Source organism: Drosophila arizonae, chromosome 3, assembly GCF_054131065.1.
Source record: "Drosophila arizonae isolate 15081-1271.41 chromosome 3, UAZ_ARI_1.0, whole genome shotgun sequence".
Classification (NCBI taxonomy): domain Eukaryota; kingdom Metazoa; phylum Arthropoda; class Insecta; order Diptera; family Drosophilidae; genus Drosophila; species Drosophila arizonae.
The window spans coordinates 21,298,420-21,313,966 of NC_142923.1; the positions used below are offsets into that span (position 1 = coordinate 21,298,420).

At 35.7% G+C, this 15,547-nt stretch overlaps 1 protein-coding gene and 1 long non-coding RNA gene across 4 annotated transcripts in view; one reads left to right on the plus strand and one right to left on the minus strand.

Moving 5' to 3' along the window:
* The window catches only part of LOC149269866 (uncharacterized), a 40,546-nt gene that overhangs the window by 10,098 nt on the left and 14,901 nt on the right, over nt 1-15,547 (plus strand). Inside the window, exon 1 of one of the 2 annotated variants that reach the window (XR_016269125.1) lies at nt 10,719-10,868. The exons of the other annotated variant lie outside the window; for it this stretch is intronic. This is a non-coding gene — a long non-coding RNA (uncharacterized LOC149269866). Of the gene's footprint in view, nt 1-10,718; nt 10,869-15,547 lie in introns of those variants that run through there. 2 annotated transcript variants of the gene reach the window in all.
* Nucleotides 5,126-6,707, minus strand: LOC108612162 (fibrinogen-like protein 1). 2 transcript variants are annotated; one of them, XM_018005071.2, is made up of 3 exons: nt 6,548-6,707; nt 5,531-6,489; nt 5,126-5,470 (listed from the first exon to the last, which is right to left on the minus strand). In XM_018005071.2, exons 1-3 carry the CDS (start codon nt 6,623-6,625, stop codon nt 5,350-5,352), a joined length of 1,158 nt encoding a protein of 385 aa, XP_017860560.1. In that variant the 5' UTR covers nt 6,626-6,707; the 3' UTR covers nt 5,126-5,349. The 2 variants fall into 2 exon arrangements, with proteins under 2 accessions (XP_017860560.1, XP_017860559.1); XM_018005070.2 differs by having other exon boundaries at nt 5,531-6,492; nt 6,548-6,705.

Sequence of the window (15,547 nt, forward strand, 5' to 3'; positions counted from 1 at the left end):
TCAATTAAATTTTAGAATATACATTATATGTATATATATGTATTCACATTAGCTTCAGTCTATTCTTAATGGCCGTTGAATTTAGTTCATTCTCAAAACTCAAGTTTGTTGGATCGTAAAGTGCCAGCTGCATGAGCGATGCTATTGCAACTTTTATTGCTGCTCCTGCTGCAACACTTAGCTGAGGGAGTGTGCTGTGTTCGAGGTCCAATCACCTTTAAGCCCATGCCCAAATACAAGAACAATTGCACACACTTTTACTCCAGTAGAGAGTCTGACAAGTGCTCATTCAAGAAATGTTATGGATGTTGTGGCACCGATTGTGACAATAGGTGCTGCGACTGTCATCACTGCGATCATGAAATGCTCGACTCATGGTTCGGCAAATTCTGGTCAGATATCGAGAAAATTACGCCCTTTAATTAATATGAGCGAAAGACCAACGTATACAGATCACGGCGCTGGGAATGCCCAGCTGACAGAGCTATGGTGATATGGAAACTAATAAAAATAATGATGATGATCTTAAACATTAATACAAACTATAATAATGAGAAATGATAAAGCTTTAATTAAACAATGAGAAACAATAAACACAATTCTTATAATCATATAATATAAACCGAATTTCCATTTTTAATGGTTGTACAGTATGAAAATCTATATAAGCTACGCCTCAAGCCTTATAATTTCTACAACTAATTGTGTGACAATTAATTTAAGTGTAAGGTGTGAGAAGTATAGAGTATTTTTTTATCTTTCGCGCCTCTAGTAAACTTGAATTTAGTTTTGGTCCAACGGATATCCTCTGGGATATTCGTAGAACTTTTAGTTTATCTTGCTCGATTTAAGCTGCAGGTGTGAGGAATATATAGCGAACATTGAATATAACAGTAAAACTAATACCGTTAAGTACATATATCACATCAACTTTTATAATTATTGATAACATTTTAAATTATCAATAAGACTTGCCATTTGACTTTCAAAATTGTTGTTAATGTAAAGCCAACAAGATGAATTGTTATACCATACTGAGGGTTTTTAGTTGGAGCAGCATGAGGAAGTAATTGGAATTATCTATTATTTGCAGAAGACAGATAAATTAATTCCCTTTCACGCTGTACGCTAGATTTAATCTAAGCGCAGATTGGAACAATATGATATATAGTTACAAGAAGAAAATAATATTTTTATTATTTCTATGTGAAAGCAAGCTGCATCAGATCGGATTTCCACTTAGTCTGCGACAGTTTCGGTTGGAAGACTGTCAATTAATTTGCCACACAGCAGCCACTCAACAACTAAACTAGCAAAATTAAGTTGACATCGTTGTTGTTGTTGTTGCTGTTGTTGCTGCTGGCATTAGCAGTCACAGGTGTCGCAGGTGTCGATGGCGGTAGACAGCATTTGGAAGGGGTATTGAAGGTGGCAGCTGCAGCTTTCCGCGGCTTCCTCAAACAGCGGCCGTGGCGCCAGGCAGCGATTGCTATTTAGCTGATTGTGTGGTTTTTGGCTTTAAGCATTTGTGTGCACCAACCTACCCCCAATCACCCCAATCGACCACCTCAGCGAAGCGCCCACTTCAGCAGCGACCCTTGGAGCTGTCCTGGCGTTGGGTACCCCCAGCTTTTCGGCCATAAAGCGCATGCATTTAATTAATTGCGCCATTTTGTCTTACCCTTAAAGGAGGTCGAGCTCGAGCTTACACTGAGACACACAGATATAGATAGGCAGAGAGAGAGAGAGAGAGAGAGAGAGAGAGAGAGAGTGTGTGAATGGGAGGGAGGGAGGTAAAGAGTAAGAGAGGTGTTTGGGAAGTTCGAAACGTTTGAGTTTAAATGCAAATTTCTTTAAGTAAATTGTAAGCGAAAATAATTTAAATATTTCAATTATTTGCCTAGGTACATATACATACTAAATTGCTTTAATTACAAAAGACTAGCAAGAGCTTGAGAGAAAAGAATATATAGGAAATGAGCTTGGTTGGCTTTATTGTCTGTGTACATATATTGGGTAAAGGGTTATTTTTTTAAGTTATTTGCATAATATTTTATATATTTATTTCTTAATTAAATTTAGATTTACTTGCAATCTGGGTACAATTGTTCGATAGTCAAACATTATATTGAATTAAATTTATATTAATTCTTTTAATACGAGATTTATTTATTTTTTAAATTATTCTATAATAAAATATTTTTTTTTTTAAATTATTATAATATTTTAACTATTGTAAATAATAGTAATCTTTAAATTATTAACTATAGTAGTTTTAAATTTATTAAAGGTATTTTTTATTCCACCTTAAAGTTTACATTGAGCAATTAATAAAGGATTATTATATTTTTGGCAAGTGTATTTGATTTTTATAATAATAATTAATTTTTTAAATTACTCAATAGAAATAATTTTAAAGTATTTTTAATAAAATTCATTAGTCAGAGTGTTTCATGCAAATGATTGATTTCTTTAATCAAGTTTTGTGAGCAACAAAACACAGTTAGCCAGATCAACAACAATTACTTAAAGACAAAATGCTTGAATTGAAATATGGTCGGGCCATATACTGTGTGCGTTGCAGTTAGTCAGCTTTGGGTTTTTATCGATGGCCGTTGCCGGACAACGGCCATTACCAGGTTGTCCACATGTTTGGCCGCCAGACAGTGCCAGAGCGGGGCAGCATGGGCCTCGGCCTGGGCCTGGGCCTGGGCTGACGTGGTCAGCTTTTAATCCAATGGCCAATAGACGCCAACACGATGCAGCTCCAGCTGCACATCCTGTGTGTCCTCTGCCAACGTTTGATATTAACATGCGGCGGCGGTGGCAGCGGCTGCTGCTGCTTCTGCTTCTGTTGCAACAGTTCAGTGCAGCCGCTGAGTTTCACTAAAGCCCTTTAGCTTCCGTCCGCTGCCTGCTGTCCGCCGTCGGCCGTCTGCTGTCTGCTGTCTGCCGTTTGCCTTCCGCCACCCGCCGCCCGCTGCTGGCAGCCTGTAAGTGATCAATGTTTGTCTATGCTCTGTGTTAGCCACCTCGAAAGCACCAGACGTCCGAAAGTATGCAACGCGCCCGGCCAATGGTCATTTGTATAGCGGACCTCAACTCTGTCCCACACACCGCACAGTGTTGCCCATTTGGCTATTTGTCCGCCAAAAACTTCATGAAATTTTTTTGGCATAATCGTCGATATACGTACTCCCCCATACTTTCCCATCACAAGCAAGATTGTTCTGCAGTTTTTAGATTTGCAAATGCGCGAATCAAAACAAAAACCCAGGGGGATGAAGAGATGCTCTTGAAAGGTCATTTAAGTAAAAAAAAAAAAATACCATAACTAATATTGGCTCAACCCCCAAAAGTATTTCATTTTCACATAAACACAAAATTTATTCTCATATTTCTTATACTCCTTTGTCGAGTTGGTAAAAAATAATTTTTGTTTAATTAAAAGTTACTATATTATGTTATGCAATTTTTAATATAAATTTTCACATTTATTACGGACAGCCAATCACAAATCTGTAAGAATCTTTTCACTCATATTTAAATATAATATCTATAATAAAAAAAGTTTAATAAATTCTGACAAGCCAATATCAAATCTTTTGCAGTTATTGGATGTTTCAAATTATTCAAATATCTTCTAAGAGGAATTTATGAATGGGGATTGCATTTTCAATGAAATCATTGTCGAACTATAAAAAAAAATATATATAACAATAGTAAATAAAATTGAAGTTTGCTCTAGAACAGTCTGCATAAGCTGATCAATAAAAATCAGCTTAATGCTCGTATATACACATCTGTAAGTCCAATTGAAAGATGATGAATATGAAAACAAAATTAAAATTATTATTAATAAAAATTAAAAAAAAAAAAAAATCAAAAAAAAATTTTTGTTTAGAAATTTCAATTTGTAATTTAGCTTTTTCTAGCTGATCTGGCTTATCGAAGCCCTAAAGATTTAGCAGCACTGTTAACCACACATCCACACAGCCCCCCTCCACTCCCTTCCATTTCCATTGTAAACATGCATAAATTGTTGCATACTTTTGGCCTGAGTGGAGCTGTAGTTGGACCCATTTTGCTTAGCTCCTGATTATGTTTGTTGAGCCCAGTTGGCTTCGCACCGATGCGACTACTCAGTGTTCCAGCAGCTGCACCCGCAGCAGCTCGTTAAATGCCAGTTGACTTATTTGTGCCAGTGTTTCACGTTTGCCTGGCTAACACGAAAATTTCACTTTAAACGTTTTGTCACAATACGCACACACACACACACACACATTCATTCTGTGTAAACTAATTGGACAGGTGTCTGAGTACATCAAATGTGATTAGAAGTGGTTGAGGTGTGCTTGAGCTACTTGACTAGTGATAGGCTAGCTAAGACTGCTAAGACAGCTACTTATTAAAACCGAATTAGAATTAGTTCAATACATGCAAGAACTGTTCAGAATATTGCCGGAGTCTATTTCGCACCTAAACATTCGGGAAAATTTTGCAAACAATATATGTTTGCAAATCTGTTGCTGCTCGTTATGCGAATTGTAAGTCATACGAAGCGTTCGTTAGCCAAGGATCCACTGTATAGGAATGATGCTTAACTATTTGGTGAAACGCTTCGTTTCTTAGTTCATCTATTATTCCACTGCCCACTGCTTCTCCGACTGCTGTTACTCAGCATGCTTATACTTCGGTGGGTCTCTCGCTATAGCATTCATTCTCACCTGCGCTGCTTTCTACCAACTCTACTCTTTTTGCAGCTTCACCTGCTAACTTTTCTGCACGAGCTGATTTTATAACTTTTATTCAACTCTTCCATCTCCATCTCTTTTATATTTTTTGTTTATCATTTTCTTCTTCAGTAACCTACTCCACTTGGTGCTTCTACTCTGTTTCCATGTACTGCTGGTTCTTCTTCTACTCTTCTACTTCTACTTGTTCTACTTTTCATGCTGATCTCCCATTGTTTCCTATGTCTGCGATTTTTGTACTTTTCCTTCAATTGATTTACTCTAGCTCCTCCTTCCCTTACCAAACTATGTTATTTTCGGTGCCTGCTATTCCTGCGCAGTATTTGAATTATAACAAATTTTAATTACTTAAAAGTGGAATTAAAAAACTATTATTGCAAATAAATGTATTTATTCATAATAGAAATCTGGCAACATAATATATGCATATGTATTTCATTCATTTTTTTTAGATTGTATATTATGTATATTGGCCCTGAGCGATGTCCATATGCAGTGCAAAATCGATTTGCAATAACAAGTTATAAAAAAAATTCAATTTGATTATTTCCATTTAAAGCATTTTAACAATATTTAAAAATGCATTGAAATTGCTTTACTCGACTGGCCTAATCATCATTTGCACAAACTTAAGGGAGTCCAGTGTCCATGAAATCCAATTAATACCCCTGACCTTTGCAGCAAGATCCGCTGTTTGGTATTTTCCATTTAGCCGGCTGTGAATTATAAATGAACAATATGACTTCAGCCAATTATAGAAAATGTAATCTACTCACCTGTCACCGCAATTGTGAAACCACCAACCAGCTGCATAGAAATCTGCGCAATTTCCAGTGAACCAATTATCGTGATCTTCATCGATTGTTGTAAATTTCTTATACAGATTATCAGCCATTGCATCGCCTGCGTCTCCAGTATAGTTTCCCAATGATTTTATTTTAAAACTATCCTCCTCTCCCTTAATGAAGAAGTGACTGTATCGCGCATATCGAACTTCATCGTTAAACTTCTTCAGGTAAATGTACAATTCGTGTTTTCGTGACTTCGTCAACAAATGGAGCTTGTCAAGCCCCATAAAGAACTCTCCGTCCAATGCGCCAAAGCCCTTGCGATAATCTCGCATTGTGCGATTGAAGTCCACAGATCCGTCCTGACGACGCTGAATTACTGTCCAGCCAGAGCCAGCCAGACACGTGTCACAAGACACGTTAAAGGCACTCGATCCAGGAAGTTTTATTTCGTGTATACCTGTCTCTTTACCTATGCAGCTGGACAGATTATTGATTTCATTTTGCTTATCAGTTAAATTTTTCCTAAGTCTCTCAATAATTGCTGAATTTTCCTTTTCTCGCGACTTCAAATTCGATATTTCAGAATCTTTATTCTTTAAATCTGCGATCAACTTGTTTTCAATTGCCTTTATTTCGTTTTCCTTTTCAGTTAATCTATTCTCAAGTGAACTAATTTTAACTGTCTGATTTAATATTTGAAAGTCTTTATTCTTTAGCTCAACCATCCACTTGTTTTCAATGTTATTGCTGAAAGCTATTAAATGTATAATCTGATCAATAAAATCCTCTTTGATCAGGCAATAATTATCAAGTGATTCCATTTCTCGAAACTTTTTTGCTTTTTCTTTTCTAGGTCGCACCGATGAAACTTTTTCTATAAAGGGCTTTAGGATTCCAAAGCAATAACCGCCGCATTGCTCGTCCTGGTTTTTGAAGGCAGTGAGCTGCTAAATTATATGGATTGAATTCACCATTCACTCTCGTAGCACTGCAAAAACATACCGAATTCTCTGTTGTCTCACTCATTATCCCTGGTAGGGATAACAGAAGGATTAATATTAGCTTTTCGAACAAATACATTCTAAGTGTTAAACCTCACTCAATTGATGTTAATTTAAGACTGAATTTGCTTGGGGCGTTTGCTGCATAATGAACCCTGAAAATCTAAAATTCGCCAATGCCTTATCAAGCAGAGGCCAGAGCTGAGCTTTAGGCGGAAATAGCATTGTGCTGTTATCAGTCTCATATTATATATGTATATATTATAATAAATAAAGTGCATACTTGAGTTTATTGTTGTCGACAAAAATTATTATCAAAAGTTTGTAAGCTATTTGGCTCTAAGTGTTTAGCCTTAGCCTTGAATTCGTCTGATAAAATAAAGAGTATATTGGTTTAGTGTAGAGAGCGGAGAAATCCATCTATTCGTCATCTGTTCCCTCTTTTTATTCCATTCTCTTCCCGCATTCATACTTTAATTGTGCGTATTTGCATTTCTCTCTCGCTCTTTCTCTTTTTACATCTGTCTGTCTCTCTCTCTCTGTCGTCATTATCTCTTTGCCTCTATTTCTGTAGCGTTTCTTTATATTTTTCTCTTTCCCTTACTTTTTCTCTCCGCATACATATCACACTTTAAATCATTTTCTCACTCTCTCTCTCTCTTTCTCGCCATCTCTCTGTCTCTATCTCTCACTTTACATCTGAAACCCAATCTCAATTTCTATTTAGATCTTAATAAAAAATTATTTTTTGTTAAACTTTCATCTCACTTCCAATCGTTGCCCCCTCATAGTTGACTCAATCATATTCTATAAATTCGAGCTTTATACCTCATCCTTATTGATATCTTCACACTTGTCGCTTTCAAAAACTTATATTGAGCTTTTGCTTATTTTTTCGTCACGTTCCCTTTGCTTCTGCTTTCCCTCAACTTTCTTCCATTTCTTTTACAAATAAAACTGTCTCTTGCTATATCTAAAATCGCATTGCTTTCAATAGCTCATATTATGCTGGGTTTGTTTTCTCTTTTCATTTAACTTTTTTTCATTTCCAATTTCTTTAGCTATTTGGGAATTGCCATGGCCAACGTTAGGCGGCTGCCTGTGGCTCTGCCGCAGCAGGTTGTCGTTATAATTTTCTTACACCTGCTCATTTTTATCGCCTTCTTTCCCGTTTACCTTTTGCCATCGTATTTCCTTTACTCACTTCCGCCAGCAATTTTGATCATTAAAGTTTTTCCCCTTTAGCCACGCGATGCTGCGGATTCACCTCTGCCCTATCGTCGTCGTTGTCGGCCTCGTCTTATTCTTATTCCTCTCTTTCTGTGGGCGTGGCATGAAATGTACACGCTTAATTTCTCAATACTGCTATTTGAAAAATGTTGCACTTAGACCCACCGCAACGACTCGGCCAACTCGGCCACTTAGACTTGACTTGGCAAATAATACGAATTCGCCAGCTGCTTTGACTTTCTGTATTTAAAGTGTAAGCGTTGAGCAATTAAAGAAACCCCAAAACCAAAACCCAACCCAAATTCCAAAAATCGTGCAAAAAATAAGTAAAAATGTGCTCAGCTGCATTTTAATGTCGATCGAAATGAAATTTTCGTAGGGAAAGTTACCCACTTTGATTCCATATAATAATTGCATACTTTGCCAAGTGCAAGAAATTGCGAAACTAAGATTCAATAGTTTCAAGAGAATGTCGGGACGGCTCAGGGTGGAGGGATGGTGGCGTAGCGAATGGGCCAGACGGCGGCTTGGCCAATATTTACACTTAAAGTTTGCGTGTTAAGTGGATAAATTAATTGCGTGGAATTGTTTCACAGAGACTTCAGATTTTGGGCCAGAGCTGCAGTGAATCGAACGAAAATCGAACGAAGATGGCTCAAAGGCACTTGAGCAAAGTGTAGGAAGAACACAAGTTTTTATTCAGTCTTTCACTTATTTGTTTTTGGCCACAAATGAAATTGATTATATTTTGCGATTTATTCAACTGGAATTTACTTATATCTTATAGCCATTGCTTATGCACACATATATGGAGCTGTTTCTTGGTCGAATAGTTTAAATATTTATATATTTAGTATAGGTGCGTATGTCAATTAAGATCTTTAGTCAGTTTATTTCGTTGACCTTAGCTTATACACAGAAAAATAATTTGAAAACTTTGATTTTTTAAGTTGACACAACATAAGAAAATTATTTTTATATATTAAAAATACCTAAAACTCTTGCTTAAATTATGTATGAATTTTCACTTTACAAATTATTGATATTTTATTTACATTTATTGATAATCTAAACTCTATTTCTCTAATTCATTTTGGTTTATGATCGAATTATTGTTGAACAACATTTAAGTTGATTTTCGTTGTTGCATATAGCAAAACACAAATAAGCCGTAAATGCATTTGTTTAAACAAATTGGGCGACGCGTTAAATCGAATTGAGGTTGCTGAACAAAGTATCAAATTGCACATACGCCACGTATGTCCAGCAAAATAATTAAACTTTTCGGTAAAATATGCATTGCACAAAGTGCACAAACATTTTGCCATAATTAGATTTTGGATACGGCATTTCCTTTTTTGTTTCATTTAAAATGTATGCGAAATCGGTAATGGAAAATTTTAACTACATTGCTGATAATATATAAATTTTTTGTTTGTTTTGTTTTTAGTTTGGGCCTCGACTAGAGTCAAATCCATGTCCATATGTATATATAAAGCTGCATAGCCCTTGGCGTTGAATGCGACAAGCGATACCCAACATGGATGAAAAGGGATTAAGTGGGGTGTAGCGAGTGGGGCAGGACCAGCACTGGGGCAGGGGCTGCTGGAAGGGGAGCTGCTACCTCCCGGTAAATATCATGTGAGATACACAGCACACAGCCCTAACAGCTGTTGACAGTTGCATTAACCTTAGCTGTCAGCCGGTTGACCGGCTGAGCGGCTGAACGGCGTCTGGTTAGTTAGGCTGCGGTTTTTCCTGATTTTCCCTTTGCCAAAGCCTTGACAAAGGGATTTTTGCCATTTCGCCGTTACGGTCAAGTTGGTTCGCGTTGAGTTGTCTGCCTGCCAGAGTTTAATTGCATGCAGCAGATGCCTTGAATTCATACGATTTCTGTACTAATTGTTATGCTCAATAATAATCAATCGATATTCTCACAGTATATTTTTGCTGCATATTTAAAGAGATTCAACGGTGACTGTACAATACAATATTAATTTAAGTTCATTTTATTTTTAAGAAATCTTTTAGACTGTTTTAATAGTAACCACTCTGCTGAGCTGCTTAGTCTACACTGATTAGCATACACTGTGCATTAGCTTATAAAAGATTCAACTCTGATAATTCCCACAAGCATATTATCTGCGCTCTCAGCTCTACACACGGCTAAGCCAATGGGATCAACTGTGTTGTTCTCCCTCCCTCGCACTCATAGTAAATTGCAACTGAGAGCCTTCCATCATTGATCCATTGTATGTATGTGTACATTCTCTCAATCTATTATTAGAACAGCGCTCTGTTTGAGCTGATGTGAAGTGTCATGAACAAAGAGATGAAATATGTTACCGCCTCTCACTCTCGCTCTCATGTGTGTGCTTAGCGTCTCACTGCTATTATTAGAACCACGCTCAGCTCGAGTATTCCTTAAGCATCTTTCAATTATGCACAGCGTCGTGCACAAAGAGAGCAAAACTATTCTCTCCTCTCACTCTCACATTCTATACGGTAACAGCGTGGCGTCCGCCATTGATCTGCTGTTCTGTGTGTGACTGTTGCATCTCATTCCAATTATTAGAACAGTTCTCGATTCTTCTTCCGCTCACGTATAATAAGAAATGTATACTGCTCTCACTTGCACACACGTCCACACACATGTAATCTTGATTGTATGTGTGGCCTCTCGGTCCACTCCTGAGTAAGGCATTCACAATTCGACATTTCACTCTCACCTACATGATCTACGCCTTCTATTTTCTGTTCGCCCTTTTGTGGATTCTATTTCGCTCTACAGTTGCTATTTACAGTTGCTTCTATTTGTGTCTCTTTTGATGGTTTTGCTGTGCTCGCAGTTACAGGCTATGTGTGTATGTATGTATGTAGATAATTAGAGGCTCTATGATAAAGCGTGAGTTATTTCTACGCCGACTTAGTCTGATTGCGTCTGCTGTGCTGATCGGTTAGTTTTGCGCGAGTGGATAACAAAATTTGTTTCCTAAGGCTGTTGTTGTATAACACCTTTGTCACTGTCAAATGAAATGTGAAAATATAGTATAACAGATAGCAGCAACTTGCTTTACTCAATGCAGCATACGGTAAATACATATATGTACATTTCATATGTATGTATGTATATTTCTAACATCTTACATTTATTCTTGAGCTTTTTTTATTTAATATGAATAAAACTATTGGTACTATCTGTCCCCGCATAATCCAAGTATTTAATACTTTTAATAAATGGCTTCATGCTTAAAATTAGAATGCGAGGAAAAACAATTTTAATTAAATTTCCTTTTTGTGCAGTGCAGTAAGTTATACTGATGCCAAAAACTTTTGTTTTCGGTGTAAAAAGTTATTGTTTGAGGTTTGGGGGTCTTGGACGCATGTTTTTATACGCGAAATTGTTCGGAAGTAATTTTGTTTACCTTTTATTTTGCGGTAATTGTTTGCATATGCAGCTGACAAAATTGTCCCCCAACAAATAACATACATATATGTACATATATGTATGTATATAAGAATGCGAATACATACATACATATATCTAGTAGAGCACGAAGTTTACCCTCTGCTCGTAGCTAACCAAACAGCCTTAAGCTGTCAATAAGGTTTGCTGGGTCAGGTGCTGAGGGGACTGAGACGCACACAGAGACAACAAGAAGCGGAAGTGCGTGCGCGTGTGAGCTGAAAACCTTTTTAACTCCTACGCAAAGTGCAGCGACTCTTGATAAGAGAGTGCGGGGTGAGCTCTGATAATAGAGTTGAAGGGGCAAAGGGATAATAACGCAAATACACTGAGAGATATTATATTTATACTTAAATTTTGTGTACATCGGATTAAAATATATATGTTGTGAAATTTTTGTACAATTTGTTAAATGTGAGAAAATATAGAATAATATATATAGAATAATATATAAAAAAATATATATTTTTACATTTTTATTTAGGAATATGAATTTATTAAATTAAAAAAAAAAAGAAAAAGAAATATTAAATGGTAAAACATGAATTGATTTTTTAAATAACATGTATAATACATGTGAAAAACTATTTTTTACAGACAAAATGGATTTTTTATTAAAATAATTTTGATTAGCATTATAATTGATATTTATTTTGTTTGTTGTTAATAATTCTAGTTCAAATATTAAAAATATTTTAATAATGAATACATATATGTATATATTATATATTTTAAAATATCATAAATATTTTTTCCGTATTTGAATAATGGATAAATTAATTAATATACATTTTTAATACTTAACAAAGATATATATAAATATATATATAATATATTAAATAATATATTAAATAATATATTAAAATAGTCTTAAGATTTCTCATTTTTTTTATTAAACTTTTTTATTGATTATTATTTTTGGAATCATTTTAAAATATTTTTACATTAGGTTAAATGCTAATTTTGAAAATAATGTAAATTTTGCTCTCAGTGTATTAAGTCAAAATGGCGACGGCGACCGCAGTTTGTTTTTAGCATTCGCCGGCGCTTTGATAAAGTGCAGCCACGCAGCATAAACAAAGTGGATACTCGTATGTGCACGGTCCGAGCTAGTCGTAGTAAAAGCCACGCCTGCCGCCTGCCGCCTACCGCCTATCGCCTGCCACCATCCAACTCACACGTACATAAAGAGGAGAACAACAACAAGAAAATTCCAGAGCTGCAGCCATAGTGCAGCTAGCTTCTGGCTCGCCCTCCCACTTCCGCTCTCTTCCTTTCAGGCATGCCACAGCGGGAGCTAGAGCAGCTGCTGTCACGACTCTTCCACCTGGCGCCTATCAGTGTAGTGGGCGTGGCCGCTGGTTGTAAGAGCGGTGCGTGTTTTTACGCTTGAAGTGCTTTCGGTAGCCGTTAATTGAAATGCATGCGGTGCCGCAGCCGATGGCTGCCGCCGTGCGGCCGCTCTTGCCTCCTGCTGTGGCAGACGTTGCAGCATTGGCTTCTGCTATTGCCAAACAGTCTAAAGGTGTTTGGCTAGCTTCTGCATTAACATGCCCGACAATTTACGCTATAGCGAAGGGGTATGTGCTGTTGGGTATGTAACGAATCGAATTAAACAAATGTAACTATTAGATGAAAGGGTAAATTTAAAGAAGAAGAACCGCTCTTAGAGATGCAATAGGATGCAATAGGTGTCACCAGAGGAGGCTGAAGAACTTAGAATTTGGAAATTACGATTGAATATTTACGTATATTTATAATTATTCATTAGGTTATATATTGGAATTTATTTTGAGAATAATAAAAATAAAAGTAAATTTAGCATAAATATGACTTGTTTAGATAAATAAATAATTTACTATTTATCATTGTACTTATTTAATAATATTTTGTAGTTATTTAATAATTATTTTGAATTGAATAATTTGGTATGAAATATCCGCCATTCTTGAAACTTGAGAGTCTTGAAATACGGAACCCGACACTCGTGTATACCCTTAATCAAGTGACAAGGGTTCCCGATAGGTTCACTAAGCGCATGTCGAAAAGTTAATTTTCCGATATCGCAGTTGCCTTGAGAGTTGAAGTGCTAAAGAGTTGGAATCTTAAATTTGGAATTTGAAAAACATTTGACGAATATATCTACGAAAATTGGGGGCTTGAAAAATCGTAGGTTACGAGCTTACTTGTTTATGTTTTTATTTATTTTTTTTTTATTTTTCTTTTTATTAATTTTTTTTTTATTTTAGCAATAATCAAAATATTAAAGTAAATATATATATTTCATTTTAATTCATAATTATTAAAAATTAATTTAATGTTTATTAATATATAATTTAAATCTTTCAATTATATATTTAAATTTGCAACAAACTATTTAATATAAGTCAGCAATAGTTTTTTACAATTACTTTTATTTTTAGAAATATTGCTTAAATTATTATTTTTGTTATTATTCAAATTTACGTAATTTATCATATTTATTTATTTTTATACCCTGAACCCATTTTCAATGGGAAATCAGGGTATAATGGTTTTGTTGAAATGTATGTAACAGGGAGAAGGAGGCGTGGCAGACCCCACAAAGTATATATATTCTTGATCAGGGTGACGAGCTGAGTTGATTTGGCCCTGTCCGTCTGTCTGTCCGTCTGTCCGTCTGTCCGTATGTATGAACGCGTCGATTTCAGAAGATATAAGAGCTAGAGACTTCAAATTTTTTTTAAAATGTCCGTAATTACAGCGCGCATATCAAGTTTATCATTAAAATTCGATAACTCATCCCGATCTTTTTTTATCGATAAAAAACCTTATCGAAAACCAGTTATAAAATTATATCTTCTACACCTTTATTGCTAGAGTCTCCAAATTTTTAATGTATGCTTACATGCAATTTATACAATTTCGGTTTTTGTTAAAATTTACCCCCCACCCTTAAATTCTGCCCCTCACCTTCACTTTTGTAAAAAGCGTATTTCAAATACTAGAGACTTGTGCTTTGGCAATTACATGCATATCCATGCTATAATCATAATCTAAAAGTTTCATGAAGATCGTACGTCCATAAAAAAAGTTATTAAACAATTAAGTTCTCATAGTAAGCGCACACTGCAGCCCATGCGTTTATGCGTAGGTGCTTGTGTGTGTATGTGTTTGTGTATGTGTGTGTATGTGTTTGTGTATGTGTGTGTGTATGTGTATGTGTGTGTGTATGCGTTTGTGTATGTATGCGTGTGTGTGTGTGTCTGTATGCGTGTGTGTGTATGTATGCCTGTGTGTGCGTACGTGCCTGTGTGTGTGTGTGTGTGCGTGTTTCTTGTGTAAGCTGAAAGACGCGAAAAATTATTGAAATATCTATTGCTCCAAGGGTTCAGGGGATCTCGTAGTCGAGCAGTCTCGACTAGAGCTTTCTTACTTGTTTAAAGATGCTATTACAATGATTTCCTAGTTAAAGGGTATTTGAAATGTTGTATAGTCTATTTTGTTGCAGGTGTTAAAGATACTTTGTTTTCTTTTGGGTGTTGTTAGTTTTGTAGTTATTGTTTGCTTTTTTTTTTTTTTTTTTTTTTTTTTTTTTTTTGTCTGGCTTGTTTGGCTGTTGCTTTTTCGGCGACCTTTGCCTGGGCAGATTTTCGTTCTAATTTCTGGAGTCTTCTTTACTATTAAACACGCACATTTTGCTTCAAGCTGTGTGTGCTTTGTATCTGAGTGTGTGTATGTGTGTATGTGTCTTTGTCTGCTTGCATGTTTCTGTATGTATGACCAAAGTTATAGCACGCACATTTCAAGAGGTTTCTAATTTGCTTGCCAGCGGCTGTAGCAAATTCTAATTTATTCGCAAAACTATGTAACACTGTTTTATTCTCTTATTGCTTCACAGAGTGAAGACGTGAAGGCAACCCTGCAGCGAAGGGATTCGTGTGTCTATATATTATAAGTGTGTGTGTGTGTGTGTGGGTGAAACGTTGATTAAAACTGCGCCAAAAACGAAACGTTTAATACATAAATAAAGTTGAATTGTTAGCACCCTGAAGCTATGATAAGAATAAATATAGCAAAAGGTGTTGATGCTGAGCTGAAAATGTAATAAAAATTTTACGAAAATATTATTCAAAATTTATGCATGAGGTCAAAGACTAAAGTAAATGAAGCAAACTACTGCAAATTAAATGCAAATATTGCATTTTAATGTTTTCTTTTTCAAATAAAATTTTGTTTAATACGTAAACATACATTTTGTAATCAAATAGGAGTGCAAAAACTTTTTTGCATTTAAAGGTTTTATAATTATTGTTGATTTTTTTT

What these genes read in the sequence shown, in the direction of transcription:
- LOC108612162 (XM_018005070.2), bottom strand. Translation starts at nt 6,625, where the DNA reads ATGTATTTGTTCGAAAAGCTAATATTAATCCTTCTGTTATCCCTACCA. An exon ending in GTGAGACAACAGAGAATTCG is followed by an intron (nt 6,493 to 6,547) that starts GTATGTTTTTGC and finishes CATATAATTTAG; the next exon opens with CAGCTCACTGCCTTCAAAAA. An exon ending in TTTCACAATTGCGGTGACAG is followed by an intron (nt 5,471 to 5,530) that starts GTGAGTAGATTA and finishes TATAATTCACAG; the next exon opens with CCGGCTAAATGGAAAATACC.